Raw genomic sequence first — 16,801 nt, 5'->3', positions numbered from 1 at the left:
ACCATATCTTACTTGGTGCTGTGTACGGCTATGGTTCAACCATCCCTGCCGACATTTTTGAATAGTGCCATCGATCCGATTTAAATGCCGAGAGATTCGGTAATTACTCCAACTGGATTCATTGAGCCCAACTTCACGTCCTCTCTCAAATGCTGACATCTGTGTACACTGTTCACTCGCAGATCTGCGAGGCATAGCTACCGTCCAACTGTGTAAATGGAATGAAATTAGCAAGTACTTTATGCCGCAGTATCGACATGTCCACTGGTTATTATCCTTGCCAGGAGCGCAGTGAAATTGCTATGCAGCATTACACATTCATCCATCGACCACTAAAGTTTACAGTTTTGCGTTTTCCGTCGATACCTTTACGAATATCAATTGGTGACCAATCTCCATAACTCCTTCATGGTACGTTTGTCTTTTCTTTTTTTTTCTTTTGCCTTAGAGTGTATTCTTATTCACTGCCAGTGAAAGGCATTGTGACTCGTTCCATGACCATGTACTATTAGCTCACACGGTAGCAAGGAATGTGATAGGTAGTGTGTTGACTAGGTACCGGCACGAGGAGAGCGCAGACTGGGGATTCCACGGCCACGGCGGCAGCTGGAGCAACCTGGTGAGATGGGTGCTGTCGGGGCGCGTCGAGGTGTCTGCGCCTTCTTCATGTTTATAACGGAGTGCCTGATGCTGTGACCTGTAGTGTAGTGTTGACTGTGCGGCATGTACATGAATGCCATTCGGGGTACCCGCGCGGTCTTGGGCATCTCACCACGATTCGCGCAGCTGCCCCGTCAGAGGTTCGAGTCCTCCCTCGGGCATGGGTGTCTGTGTTGTCCTTAATGTAAGCTACACTGATGCTCATAAATTAAGGATAATTGCAGAATGTGGTGCCACACAACGTGGCACTACACAAAACTGGCGCTAATAGCATAGGCACATAGGGAACACACAGTATTGGTGATAAGTTGATAAAACCATCCCAAAATACACATGCTACAAAACGCCACTGTTTCCTGCACATATACCCCGACATCAATATGGAATATGATAACCATGCACACGTACACAGGCCGCAGAATTGGTTGGTATACTCTGGATCAGGTGGTCGAGCAAGCTGCTGGGGTATAGCCTCCCTGGACCAGTGCCTGTCAGAGGTCCTGAAGTGTCCTAAGGGTTTGAAGACGTGCAGCAATACGCCAACCGAGAGCATCCCAGACGTGCTCGATGGGGTTTAGGTCTGGAGAACAGGCAGGCCACTCCATTCGCCTGATATCTTCTGCTTCAAGGTACTCCTCCACAATGGCAGCTCGGTGGGGCCGTGCGTTATCACCCATCTGCAGGAAGTTGGGACCCACTGCACCCCTGAAAATGCGGACATACTGGTGTAAAATGACGTCCCGATACACCCGATCTGCTACAGTTCCACTGTCAAAGACATGCAGGGGTGGACGTGCACCAATCATAATCCCACCCCACACCATCAAACCACGACCTCCATACAGGTCCCTACCAAGAACATTAAGGGTTGGTATCTGGTTCCTGGTTTACACCAGATGAAAACCCAGCGAGAGTCACTGTTCAGACTGTACCTGGACTCATCTGTGAACATAACCTGGGACCACTGCTCCAATGACCATGTACTGTATTCTTGACACCAGGATTTACGGGCTCTCCTGTGACCAGGGGTCAGTGGAATGCACCTTGCAAGGCCCTGGGCGAGTAAACCATGTCTGTTCAATCGTCTGTAGACTGTGTGTTTGGAAACAAGTGTTCCAGTGGCTGCAGTAAGGTCCCGAGCAAGACTACCTGCAGTACTCTGTGGCCGTCTGCGGGCACTGATGGTGAGATATCGGTCTTCTGGTGGTGTTGTACACTGTGGACGTCCTGAACTGTAGCGCCTGGACACGTTTCCTGTCTGCTGGAATCGTTGCCATAATCTTGAGATCACACTTTGTGGCACACGGAGGGCCCGTGCTATGACCTGCTATGTTTTACCAGCCTCCAGTCGCCCTAGTGTTCTACCTCTCACAACGTCATCAATGTGTGTTCTCTGAACCATTTTCAAACACACAGTCACCATTAGTACGTCTGAAAACGTCTGCACACTTACTCGCTGCACCATACTCTGACATGCACCAACGCACCTCTGCGTATGTGGACTGCTGCCAGCGCCACCGTGCGACGACCGCAGGTCAAATGCACCGCTTGGTCGTACCCCGAGGTGATTTAAACCCGCAAACCGCCCACCAGAGCGTTGTTTCACCATGTGTCAGCATTATCCTTAATTTATGAGGATGAGTGTAGTTTAAGTTAGATTAAGTAGTGTTTTAGCCAAGGGACCGATGACCTCAGCAGTTGCCGGCCGCGGTGGTCTCGCGGTTCTAGGCGCGCAGTCAGGAACCGTGCGACTGCTACGGTCGCAGGTTCGAATCCTGCCTCGGGCATGGATGTGTGTGATGTCCTTAGGTTAGTTAGGTTTAAGTAGTTCTAAGTTCTAGGGGACTAATGACCACAGCAGTTGAGTCCCATAGTGCTCAGAGCCATTTGAACCATTTTGAACCTCAGCAGTTTGGTCCGATAGGGACTTACCACAAATTTCCAAAATGTACAGCAATTTGGTCCCCTAGGAACTTACCACAAATTTCAAAAATGTACATGTATGGTAAGAGCACGGGCTGCGCGTTCTCCAACCGCAGTGGCATCTGGTGTGGTCTGATGAGGCAGCTGCTGTCGGGACTCGTCGAGGTGGCCGTCGCCTTCGTCATGATGACGTCCAAGGGCCTTCACGGTGTGACGTGTAGTGTTTGTGTGTGGCAGGTACCGGTACGAGGAGAGTGCGGGCTGGGGTTTCCGCAGCCGCGACGGCACCTGGAACGGCCTGGTGGGGCGGCTGCTTTCAGGGCACGTAGAGGTTGCTGCCGCCCTCGTCATGATGACGCCCGAGCGCCATCGCGTCGTCGACTTTTCTCTGCCACTCATTTTCTCAGGGTCAGTGGCCGTCCTTCCTCGAGAGACGTCTAGTGCTCTTTACTAAACAGTATGTTCACTGTCAACTTCGTCTCATCAACAGTGCCAATTGACATAAATGCTTCATTTATGAACAGCCCTTTGGGCAATACTTTTTGTTTGCCTTGCATTCTTAATTTGTGGTCTGTGTGTAAAATGGCTCATTTGATGTCATTACAACTTGTCGTGTATATGATCCATCGAATATGAAACAAATTAAAGCGACATCGTTTACATTTCGCAAGTAGAGCTTCGGGATCACCATATTCTTTGGAGTTAAATATCGTAGTTGATGTTTTTATTTTATTTTATTTATTACGTGGTATGAATGTAAGCTGCTTCAAGGCAACAACAAACCGAAGATCTCTCAAAAACGCTTCTTTTAGATACGATTAGTTATAATAAAATAACATGAAACTACATATAGGTAGCTAAAGACCTCACGTATTTGATGCTTTTAGTGTTATAATTTACGTGCTATGAACGTATACCGTTTCAGTGCTACAGGACAATGATCAGCTATCAAAAGCGCGTCGTCCTGGTACAATTTGTCATCATTAAACATCAAAGAATGATATTTGTAGATACAATCACACTTACATGCCAGATGCAGCGTCAAACTGCCACTGTAGAGTGTTGAGATCATATATCATAATGAGGAGCGCGTTCCTTGAGATACAGCAGGTCGTTTCACAGCGTACAGCAACCATAGAGGACACCACGTCGCGATGAGAAGCACGTCTCATGTCAGGATGGCTTAACCCTCAGAGTTCCAGCAATGTAAAACACTTTAACGTTAAAATTTTCCACAAAATTGATCTTTATCATCATAGTAAGCAACGAACAGAAGAAAAAAATGGCAGAAAGTATACAATCTATTATTTTAAGGAAGAGGTTTCACTTTGGAATATAATTTAAAAATGTTTCAGAAACCTAACGTTAATTAGCATAGGAAGCTACGAATACAAAAGAAATTGGCGCAAAGTAAACAATCAATTATTTTAAAGTTGTCGTTTCACTTTTGAACCACTGGGACTTACAGTTTTCAACCACCCATAATTCTGTGAGATATATTTGAAAGAAGTTTTGTATTTTTCATAGATACAATCACAAAAGTCGAAACTTCCAAGAAGTCATAATGCTTAAAAGAAATTATAGGCCTAAATAAGCAACAGAAATGGGCCTAGAATTTAATAAATTTAAAGTACATACTGCTCCAGTGGTTTCATTCGAAACCACTCATAACAGCAGTACTACAAACTCAAATTTACTTACTTTCACTGTCATTGATCTCTTCAGTAAGATCACTATAAGAAAGAAACCATGTCCAGTCTCCTAGAACCATGTAGCACAATCTCCACGACAACTGTTACTTTGAATGCTGTGGCTACTACAATGCACTACATTCATCGAAATGCCTCAGTGTACCACTATATGTCTCTGTCTTGCAATAGCATCGGTGGTGCCATGCGAAAAGTACTGGCACTTCAAATAAATTTAATCAAATGGAGGTTGCGGGCAGAAATCACTGGTAGACTCCGTGCAGAATGCCGTGGTTGGTAGATGTGCAGACGGCAGGGCAGACATTGGGAGAGTGATATTGGTGGGTCTCGCAGGAAGACACTGTAAGGGAAACGCCGAGCCGTGGAGGGGCAGTGCGTTCTAAACTGAAGCCTACACTCGCATTTTTAGTAAATATTATGTGGCTCCCCTCCACGCCCACGCTTGCGTGGTGATCATTCAAAAAGATCTGTCAACTCTGCAGGAGGTTAGTTTCGAAAATGCAGCGATTTATTTTCGCCTGACTTGTTGACCATTCGTAACTTTCAGAGAAGCAGCATCAGTGGCGAATTTTGAGTAAAACCTACACGTTTCTCTTGTTGCCATGTTAAAATTTGCTTCTTTTGCCAAAACGCAGCGGAGTTAACACAATCTCAGCTCACTAATATTTTTTGTAGACACAGTTGAGAGAGAATTTTGAAACAGTGGTTTATTAAGTTTATTAAGTGAGGAACTGAGGAAAAGTAAGGTCAGTCTCTTATGAAAAAGCACATCTTCATTACAAAATAAATGTGTAGTATCTCCACTTACGTTGTTCTAAACTCCATAGCATTTCTCGTTTCACTAGCTATAGGTGGCCCTCAAAATTTATATTGTTTCATCGAAAAAGTCTGTAGTTACATAATGAAATTTTTCGTAATAACTATATGGCAAAATATTCTCCCCTTTGCATGCTATCATTTGCCAAAATCTCATTTCAGTATTTTAAACCATTTATGTCGTGTGACTAGGGTCTCCCGTCGGGTAGAGTGTTAGGTGGGTGCAAGTCTTTCGATTTGACGCCACTTCGGCGACTTGCATTTGGATTTTGTAGATTCCTTAACTCACACCTATTCCAGGTACTGTATCACCAATTTCAGATATGCTTATTTGCGTCCACGTTAGGATACAAATGTACTTTCACGGGGTAGAGTATTTTTTTTTTTTTAATTTGAATTTAGGATCTCATTGCAATGCGTTCCGTGTTGAAATTATTTGTTTCATGAAGTATTTTCCTCAAACAAAGTAAGTTGAAGCTGATACTATTACGAGATTTTTAGCTGCTGAGATAATGTCATTTCGGGTCATTTCATTCATCAAAGTGGCTAAATGTTTATAGGCTATTAGGCAAAGTTGGTAACAGACGACAAAATCATTTATCCTTGCACAAATGAGACCTAAGAGATGCGAATGTGAACACTTGAAAGTTGGACTGGTATAGGATTAAGTGTTTCACGCACGTATTCAAAATTGAGTTGTTACTTCCGAGTAGCTTTGTCTCATTTTTATTTTGATTTCCACGAGCTTACAATCTCATAACGTTAGTGAGAAGATCAGATCATGTTTTCATTGAGTCACACTCTCCCTTTGCGCGTAAATTTCTGGGCTCAAAATGTGTTGATCGCTTTGCAAGAACACTCGTAATCTATTGAGATAGGAGGGGGATTTACAGTGTGTGTTAGTGTTGTTAGCTTAGGAAATGGACGTTTTTCTGAAGTTAGTATTTCTGCCTTACTGTCCGCAGGTTGAACGTGTACATTCAGGAACCGAGGGAGCAAGAGTTCAGATGGGTCCACTTTCTACTACCCTTCGACAATTGCCTCTGGCTGTGCACCGTGACCTTGGTAGTCACCACTTGGGTGGTGCTCAGAATTCAGAGGAGGTGCAGAAAAGCTGCCGAGAATGAAGGAGGTGACAAGGGAACATACAGCGATTTCCTGCAGGTCGTGGGAATATTCCTCATGCAAGGTAGGGCACAATGTTTCAACTAATAAAGATGCGTAGCTGAAATGCCAAGAAAACTCTAATATGACTGTCAACTGCATTTATCTGTTTTACTAGGAAAATTATCTTCGTGAGTTACGTAATTTTATAACAGCTGTCAGTTTAGTTTGTAGCTGTGACCCGCAAAGTAGGGAGGTTTGAAAATTACGTCTCTGAGACCCAAAACCATGACTTATCAAAAGGTAGAAATAATGAAGAGCTTGTTTAGCTGCCGAAACAGTGGAAAATGGTTTAAAAAAATAAATAAAAATAAGAAAACCGATAAATAGAAAATAGTGCCAGTGAGAATTGAGCTCTTAGCTTTACTGATAGATAATTAGTGTGGAAGACGTCTTACAAAGGGTATTACTATCAATAGTGGTGTCATTTAGTAAATTGTGCCCCTTGTGCAGCGCAGGTTCTGCGGAACTTTTGGAGCTGAGAGCCCTTTTTTCCAGCAGGTCACAATGCGCAGGAATGCTAGGACAGAGTCCTTTTTAGGGTTTCACGCGGAACGGTCACACCAAAAGTGTACGAACAGTTCGCGGATGTGATGGAATTTGAATTTGGAACTTTTTTCATATGTTGGCCGGGCGACAGTGAGTAATTATTTAGTTTATTCGCGGAGGGTGCGCGTAATAAGACATGAAATCGATAGAAAAATCTCTATCGTAACTCTCAGTCAGCAGCATCCGTTGGCGAGACACTTTAAATTGAAGGCTTTTAATGGCTGCAGCAGGCTTTCATAGCGAGAAAAATTAGTTTGTAAAAGCTGTAAAGCAATGGCAAACTTCAGTATGAAATTGGAATAAACTGAATAACGAAAGGTGTGATGTCATCCACATGAGTGCTAAAATGACCTCGTTAAACTTCGGTTACACTATAAATCAGTCTAATCTAAAAGCTGTAAATTCAACTAAATACCTAGGTATTACAGTTACGAACAACGTAAATTGGAAGGAACACATAGAAAATGTTATGGGGAAGGCTAACCAAAGACTGCATTTTATTGGCAGGACACTTAAAAAATGTAACAGACCTACTACGGAGACTGCCTACACTACGATTGTCCGTCCTCTTTTAGAATAGTGCTGCGCGGTGTGGGATCCTTACCATATAGGACTGACGGAGTACATCGAAAAAGTTCAAAGAAATGTAGCACGTTTTGTATTATCGCGAAATATGGGAAAGAGTGTCACAGAAATGATTCAGGATTTGGGCCGGACATCATTAAAAGAAAGGCGTTTTTCGTTGCGACGGAATCTTCTCTCGAAATCCAATCACTAACTTTCTCCTCCGAATGTGAAAATATTTTGTTAACACGACCGACATAGGGAGGAACGATCAGTGCGATAAAATAAGGGAAATCAGAACTCGTACGGGAAGATATAGGTGTTCATTCTTTCCGCACGCTATACGAGATTGGAATAATAGAGAATTGTGAAGGTGGTTCGATGAACCCTCTGATAGGCACTTAAATGTGATTTGCAGAGTATCCATGCAGATGAAGATGTAGTAGATGTACACTACTGGCCATTAAAATTGCTACACCAAGGAGAAATGCAGATGATAAACGGGTATTCATTGGACAAATATATTATACTAGAACTGACATGTGATTGCGTTTTCACGCAATTTGGGTGCATAGATATTGAGAAATCAGTATCCAGAACAACCACCTCGGGCCGTAATAACGGCCTTGATATGCCTGGCCATTGAGTCAAACAGAGCTTGGATGGCGTGTACAGGTACAGCTGCCCATGCAGCTTCAACACGATATCACAGTTCATCAAGAGTACTGACTAGCGTATTACGACGAGCCAGTTGCTCGACCACCATTGATCAGACGTTTTCAATTGGTGAGAGAACTGGAGAATGTGCTGGCCAGGGCAGCAGTCGAACATTTTCTGTATCCAGAAAGGCCCGCACAGGACCTGCAACATGCGGTCGTGCATTATCCTGCTGAAATGTAGGGTTCCGCAGGGATTGAATGAAGGGTAGAGCCACGGGTCGTAACACATCTGAAATGTAGCGTCCACTGTTCAAAGAGCCGTCAATGCGAACAAGAGGTGACTGAGACGTGTAACCAATGGCACCCCATACCATCACGCCGGGTGATACGCCAGTATGGCGATGACGAACACGCGCTTCCAATGTGCGTTCACCGCGATCTCGCCAGACACGGATGCGACCATCATGATGCTGTAAACAGAACCTGGATTCATCCGAAAATATGACGTTTTGCCATTCGTGCACCCAGGTTCGTCGTTGAGTACACCATCGCAGGCGCTTCTCTCTGTGATGTAGAGTCAAGGGTAACCGCAGCCATGGTCTCCGAGCTGATAGTCCATGCTGCTGCAAACGTCGTCGAACTGTTCGTGTAGATGGTTGTTGTCTTGCAAACGTCCCCATCTGTTGACTCAGGAATCGAGACGTGGCTGCACGATCCGTTACAGCCATGCGGATAAGATGCCTGTCATGTCGACTGGTAGTGATACGAGGCCGTTGGGATCCAGCACGGCGTGCCGTATTACCTTCCTGAACTCACCGATTCCATATTCTGCTAACAGTCATTGGATCTCGACCAACGCGAGCAGCAATGTCGCGATACGATTAACCGCAATCGCGATAGGCTACAATCCGACCTTTATGGAAGTAGGAAACTTGATAGTACGCATTTCTCCTCCTTACACGAGGCATCACAACAACGTTTCACCAGGCAACGCCGGTCAACTGCTGTTTCATCATCATCATCATCATTTAAGACTGATTATGCCTTTCAGCGTTCAGTCTGGAGCATAGCCCCCCCTTATAAAATTCCTCCATGATCCCCTATTCAGTGCTAACATTGGTGCCTCTTCTGATGTTAAACCTATTACTTCAAAATCATTCTTAACCGAATCCAGGTACCTTCTTCTTGGTCTACCCCGACTCCTCCTACCCTCTACTGCTGAACCCATGAGTCTCTTGGGTAACCTTGCTTCTCCCATGTGTGTAACATGACCCCACCATCTAAGCCTGTTCGCCCTGACTGCTACATCTATAGAGTCCATTCCCAGTTTTTCTTTGATTTTCTCATTGTGGACACCCTCCTGCCATTGTTACCAATCTACTAGTACCTGCTACCATCCTAGCTACTTTCATATCCGTAACTTCAACCTTGTAGATAAGGTAACCTGAATCCACCCAGCTTTCGCTCCCATACAACAAAGTTGGTCGAAAGATTGAACGGTGCACAGATAATTTAGTCTTGGTACTGACTTCCTTCTTGCAGAAGAGAGTAGATCGTAGCTGAACGCTCACTGCATTAGCTTTGCTACACCTCGCTTCCAGTTCTTTCACGATGTTGCCATCCTGTGAGAATATGCATCCTAAGTACTTGAAACCGTCCACCTGTTCTAACTTTGTTCCTCCTATTTGGCACTCAATCCGTTTATATTTCTTTCCCACTGACATTGCTTTCGTTTTGGAGATGCTAATCTTCATACCGTTGTCCTTTCGTTTCTGATCTAGCTCTGAAATATTACTTTGCAAACTTTCAATCGAATCTGCCATCACAACTAAGTCATCCGCATATGAAAGATTGCTTATTTTGTGTTCACATATCTTAATCTCACCCAGACAGTCTATTGTTTTCAACATATAATCCATAAATAATATGAACAACAGTGGAGACAGGTTGCAGCCTTGTCTAACCCCTGAAACTACTCTGAACCATGAACTCAATTTACCGTCAACTCTAACTGCTACCTGATTATCCATGTAAAGACCTTTAATTGCTTGCAAAAGTTTGCCTCCTATTCCATAATCTAGTAGAACAGACAATAACTTCCTCCTAGGAACCTGGTCATATGCCTTTTCTAGATCTATAAAGCATAGATACAATTCCCTGTTCCACTCATAACACTTCTCCATTATTTGCCGTAAGCTAAAGATCTGGTCCTGACAACCTCTAAGAGGCCTAAACCCACACTGATTTTCATCCAATTGGTCCTCAACTAATACTCGCACTTTCCTTTCAACAATACCTGAGAAGATTTTATCCACAACGCTGATTAAAGAGATACCTCTGTAGTTGTTACAATCTTTTCTGTTTCCATGTCTAAAGATTGGTGTGATTACTGCTTTTGTCCAGTCTGATGGAACCTGTCCCGACTCCCAGGCCATCTCAATTATCCTGTGTAGCCATTTAAGACCTGACATTCCACTGTATTTGATGAGTTCCGACTTAATTTCATCCACCCCAGCTGCTTTATTGCACTGCAATCTATTGACCATTTTCTCCACTTCCTCAAATGTGATCCTATTTCCATCATCATTCCAATCCCATTCTACCTCGAAATCTGAAACATTACTGATCGTATTTTCACCTACATTCAATTCTTCAAAATATTTCCTCCACCTGCCCAAGGCATCCACAGGATTCACCAGCAGTTTTCCTGACCTGTCCAAAATACTTGTCATTTCCTTCTTACCTCCCTTTCGAAGACTGCTAATTACACTCCAGAATGGTTTTCCAGCAGCTTGACCCATAGTCTCCAACCTGTTTCCAAAGTCTTCCCAAGATTTCTTCTTGGATGCTGCAATTATCTGTTTGGCTTTGTTTCGTTCTTCAACATAACTTTCTCTGTCTACCTGAGTTCTAGTATGTAGCCATTTTTGATATGCCTTCTTTTTCCTTTTACAGGCTGCCTTGACTGTGTCATTCCACCAAGCTGTTTGCTTCATCCTACTTTTACACACTACTGTTCCGTGTATGAGAAATCGGTTGGAAACTTTCCTCATGTCAGCACGTTGTAAGTGTCGCCACCGGCGCCAACTTTGTGTGAATGCTGTGAAAAGCTAATCATTTGGATATCACAGCATCTTCTTCCTGTCTGTTAAATTTCGCGTCTGTTGCACGTCATCTTCGTGGTGTAGCAATTTTAATGGCCAGTAGTGTAATTGCTAACGAAAACATGGTTGGGACTAGGCATCGTCGGGAAGTGTGTTACTTGCTAAGTCAGTACACGAAGTAAAATGGTATGTACTGTTATCCTTTTGAAGCAACTTTTTTCCACGTAGGTTTGAGCAACTTCAACAAGTGAAGAGTGATGTTTTCGATTTTGGCAACAAGATCACTTTTCGCAACGAAGGGTGTTCTCTATGTTATCAATCGCCCACCTATGTGCGATCGTAGCAAGGTAAACTGCTGAAAGAAAGACGGCCGAAAAATGTAGACGAAGAGAGATTGCAGCCTGTCCATCATTTTAACTGTGAACTCGCATCATCCGGGAAACTGGAAGAAAATCAGTATAGGACTCAAACCCAGGACGCTGGAATGGGAACTTTCAGGAGTGCGCTTAACTAGTAAGGGCGGGCGAATGAAGACTCCTGGCAGTTGGTACTGATGGGGGAATTAGAGAACCTTAGATAGTTAATGGTCCAGTGATCTATTTTCCCCGGTTCAATTACATAACTAGTAAACAAGCACTCCTATTACTTTCTTATCTCACACAAAATGTAATTTGTCAGAAAGTTTCATAACAGCGTGTTCTCTGTATAAAAAGCATTTGAGGAAATGACTTCAACAATGCTTTAGTTTTTAAATAAGTCTTCGCGGCTCCTCAGCTCCCACAAAGCAGATTTATTTGAATTGGTTTCAAGTAATTTCAGAGCCGTTACCGGAGAGCCACGTGTAATGTGTAGGAATGTATTACTAATTAGCTTCTGTAAGTTACCATTCTCAAAAGAATTCTTTTTTTTTTAAGGATATCCTCCAGTTGTGTGGTTCATTAGTTAAACGGGGAATTGTTAGACTTAAAGGTCCGGGGTTCAACCGTCAGCTGGTCCTAGGATACTTCTATTTATTGTTTCTTTCACCTTGGAGACGATGAAAAAAGTCATGCTTCTACATGGTATTGAGTAGTGGCGGGGGGAATAAAGTGTAATATGTAAAGGAAACTGATTAATAATTGCTATTTAAATAATCAAAAAAAGAAATCTTGGAAGAATAATTAAAAAAGAGAAAAAATTGGAAGGTGCACTTATCCTGAGCGAACTCCAACAGGCATCAATATCAACAGACCCTCAATATTCAACACATACATTCAACATTTAAATTTACGTACTTCTCTTTCCTGCTACCGCCATCGTGCACAGAGCCTGGCATGACAATACTGGTTCCGGTTCGCCTCTCCTCAAAATGGTTCAAATGGCTCTGAGCACTATGGGACTCAACTGCTGAGGTCATTAGTCCCCTAGAACTTAGAACTAGTTAAACCTAACTAACCTAAGGACATCACAAACATCCATGCCCGAGGCAGGATTCGAACCTGCGACCGTAGCGGTCTTGCGGTTCCAGACTGCAGCGCCTTTAACCGCACGGCTCGCCTCTCCTCTGCTCACGCAAACTACTCCTGTCTTCCTCGATACTCCTGATGCAGGACTCTCGGCCCGTCGCGGAATGATGAACAGACGGGGACGGTCGTCGTGAACGAACGAGTAAACCTTGCCATCCGGCCCACCTTCCATAACACCCCTTCAATGTACAACTGGAATACACATCTCTTCAACAACACCAACTCAGCGGAACTTGTCACACGTCCACCCGCCACCAGTTATAGAGACGAACAGCTTAATGTAAAGAAATTAAAAAAATGAAGAGCTATCTTATACGCATAAAAATAAAAGAACGAGGGAGAAAAGAGAAAAATAATAATATGATACATTTCAATTGCCCCCCCCCCCTCCTCACTGTGCACTGACGTCATACAGAGGTGCACAGTATCTGAGCTTATTTATCTTTTTATGGGTTGATAACTCTGACCGATATGGGCATAGCCTTTATTTTTCGCCCGTTTGAGTTATCCTATATGGTTACCATTTTATATAGGGATGTCAGCTCCCTTAACACATACATACATAAGTTTTTCTTCATAACAAAGTGCTTGCTGTAAGCGCATAATCCCATTGTTGGCAGTCAATATCTGCCCAATGTTTAGCTTGCGAAGCATGCGCGCGAAGCTTGACGTCCGTTACCGTCCCTGCTCACTTCCACGTGTTTAATACAAAGTCAGAGTGCCCGTGTCGTGCGTCCACATAGTCTTCACTGCACAAATTCGTGAACCTCAGGTTCAGCGGCGTGGTCCTCTGTGAAATCTTCGATGCGGTGACGACTGGTTACCGTATCAGCGGCCCGAGGAATGTATTTCATCCCGTCGCACTTATTCAGTGGGGATACCAGCCGTACACCCGACATCCGCCGACAAGGTAAGTTTGTTGCCGCTTCTACGACATTGTCGAGCACAGAAAATTCATGTTACACGAAGTATTATTATTTTTTAGTTTCTCACGCGCACACTTAACACTTTGCAGGCAGGTTTCGTATGTTTTTCGCTTTATTTGTGAGCGTCTTTGATACCATTGCATTACGCAAAATTTCTGTAGTGTCCTTTCCACATACTACACACAAGACAAAAAAAGAATAAAAAAGCGACTACAAAACTAAACTTATCCTATTCATTTGCTGACATGTCACTATCGTTGCTTATATACATTACAGTCTGTCATTTTGTTTAGTACAGTTTGTTAAATTATAATTTCGTTACATTGTTCAATTCCAATTATATGAGCATACTTTTTGCTCGCGTTTGGTTTTACACTCTTTACATAACATTCATACAATAATAGATTCGTTTTTCCTTTATGGCATCAATTGACATACATTTCATTCCAATTCACAGTGATTTCTTGTCGGAGTATATTTATTAATTTCAAAGATTTAAAAAAGTAAACAATAGTCACTAAACAGATTCTACTCGCTGCTTAAATAACTACGCGTGATTTCGCCTCTCTAGCACTCTCCATGAAGGATCTACATATTAAAGGGTTGAGGAAATTTCACGGAAAGACATTTATGTGCTCAGTTACGCCTCGTTGTTGTTGTTGTTGTTGTTGTCGTCTTCAGTCCTGAGACTGGTTTGATGCAGCTCTCCATGCTACTCTATCCTGTGCAAGCTTCTTCATCTCCCAGTACCTACTGCAACCTACATCCTTCTGAATCTGCTTAGTGTATTCATCTCTTGGTCTCCCTCTACGATTTGTACCCTCCACGCTGCCCTCCAATGCTAAATTTGTGATCCCTTGATGCCTCAAAACGTGTCCTACCAACCGATCCCTCCTTCTAGTCAAGCTGTGCCACAAACTTCTCTTCTCCCCAATCCTATTCAATACCTCCTCATTAGTTACGTGATCTACCCACATTATCTTCAGCATTCTTCTGTAGCACCACATTTCGAAGGCTTCTATTCTCTTCTTGTCCAAACTACACTCCTGGAAATGGAAAAAAGAACACATTGACACCGGTGTGTCAGACCCACCATACTTGCTCCGGACACTGCGAGAGGGCTGTACAAGCAATGATCACACGCACGGCACAGCGGACACACCAGCAAACGCGGTGTTGGCCGTCGAATGGCCTTAGCTGCGCAGCATTTGTGCACCGCCGCCGTCAGTGTCAGCCAGTTTGCCGTGGCATACGGAGCTCCATCGCAGTCTTTAACACTGGTAGCATGCCGCGACAGCGTGGACGTGAACCGTATGTGCAGTTGACGGACTTTGAGCGAGGGCGTATAGTGGGCATGCGGGAGGCCGGGTGGACGTACCGCCGAATTGCTCAACACGTGGGGCGTGAGGTCTCCACAGTACATCGATGTTGTCGCCAGTGGTCGGCAGAAGGTGCACGTGCCCGTCGACCTGGAACCGGACCGCAGCGACGCACGGATGCACGCCAAGACCGTAGGATCCTACGCAGTGCCGTAGGGGACCGCACCGCCACTTCCCAGCAAATTAGGGACACTGTTGCCCCTGAGGTATCGGCGAGGACCATTCGCAACCGTCTCCATGAAGCTGGGCTACGGTCCCGCACACCGTTAGGCCGTCTTCCGCTCACGCCCCAACATCGTGCAGCCCGCCTCCAGTGGTGTCGCGACAGGCGTGAATGGAGGGACGAATGGAGACGTGTCGTCTTCAGCGATGAGAGTCGCTTCTGCCTTGGTGCCAATGATGGTCGTATACGTGTTTGGCGCCGTGCAGGTGAGCGCCACAATCAGGACTGCATACGACCGAGGCACACAGAGCCAACACCCGGCATCATGGTGTGGGGAGCGATCTCCTACACTGGCCGTACACCACTGGTGATCGTCGAGGGGACACTGAATAGTGCACGGTACATCCAAACCGTCATCGAACCCATCGTTCTACCATTCCTAGACCCGCAAGGGAACTTGCTATTCCAAAAGGACAATGCACGTCCGCATGTATCCCGTGCCACCCAACGTGCTCTAGAAGGTGTAAGTCAACTACCCTGGCCAGCAAGATCTCCGGATCTGTCCCCCATCGAGCATGTCTGGGACTGGATGAAGCGTCGTCTCACGCGGTCTGCACGTCCAGCACGAACGCTGGTCCAACTGAGGCGCCAGGTGGAAATGGCATGGCAAGCCGTTCCACAGGACTACATCCAGCATCTCTACGATCGTCTCCATGGGAGAATAGCAGCCTGCATTGCTGCGAAAGGTGGATATACACTGTACTAGTGCCGACATTGTGCATGCTCTGTTGCCTGTGTCTATGTGCCTGTGGTTCTGTCAGTGTGATCATGTGATGTATCTGACCCCAGGAATGTGTCAATAAAGTTTCCCCTTCCTGGGACAATGAATTCACGGTGTTCTTACTTCAATTACCAGGAGTGTAGTTATCGTCCATGTTTCACTTCCATACATGGCTACACTCCATACAAATACTTTCAGAAACGACTTCCTGACACTTAAATCTATACTCGATGTTAACAAATTTCTCTTCTTCAGAAACGATTTCCTTGACATTGCCAGTCTACATTTTATATCCTCTCCACTTCGACCATCATCAGTTATTTTACTCCCTAAATAGCAAAACTCCTTTACTACTTTAAGTGTCTCATTTCCTAATCTAATTCCCTCAGCATCACCCGATTTAATTTGACTACATTCCATTATCCTCGTTTTGCTTTTGTTGATGTTCATCTTATATCCTCCTTTCAAGACACTGTCCATTCCGTTCAACTGCTCTTTCAAGTCCTTTGCTGTCTCTGACAGAATTACAATGTCATCGGCGAACCTCAAAGTTTTTACTTCTTCTCCATGAATTTTAATACCTACTCCAAATTTTTCTTTTGTTTCCTTTACTGCTTGCTCAATATACAGATTGAATAACATCGGGGAGAGGCTACAACCCTGTCTCACTCCTTTCCCAACCACTGCTTCCGTTTCATGCCCCTCGACTCTTATAACTGCCATCTGGTTTGTGTACAAATTGTAAATAGCCTTTCGCTCCCTGTATTTTACCCTTGCCACCTTCAGAATTTGAAAGAGAGTATTCCAGTTAACACTGTCAAAAGCTTTCTCTAAGTCTACAAATGCTAGGAACGTAGGTTTGCCTTTTCTTAATCTTTCTTCTAAGATAAGTCGTAAGG

The 16,801-nt window shown here is 44.3% G+C and overlaps 1 protein-coding gene across 1 annotated transcript in view; it reads left to right on the top strand.

The window, feature by feature from the left end:
• Positions 1 to 2,652: 2,652 nt before the first annotated feature.
• The window catches only part of LOC124616294 (probable glutamate receptor), a 111,136-nt gene continuing 96,987 nt past the window's right edge, over positions 2,653 to 16,801 (top strand). The window contains exons 1-3 of the mRNA XM_047144597.1: positions 2,653 to 2,774; positions 2,821 to 2,991; positions 6,074 to 6,297. Coding sequence (XP_047000553.1) covers positions 2,653 to 2,774; positions 2,821 to 2,991; positions 6,074 to 6,297 — 517 coding nt within the window. The remainder of the gene's footprint in view (positions 2,775 to 2,820; positions 2,992 to 6,073; positions 6,298 to 16,801) is intronic.

The sequence above is a fragment of the Schistocerca americana genome, chromosome 5, assembly GCF_021461395.2.
Source record: "Schistocerca americana isolate TAMUIC-IGC-003095 chromosome 5, iqSchAmer2.1, whole genome shotgun sequence".
NCBI lineage: Eukaryota > Metazoa > Arthropoda > Insecta > Orthoptera > Acrididae > Schistocerca > Schistocerca americana.
Note: the sequence above shows the minus strand (reverse complement) of the source record. Positions and strands in the feature narration are given on the sequence as shown.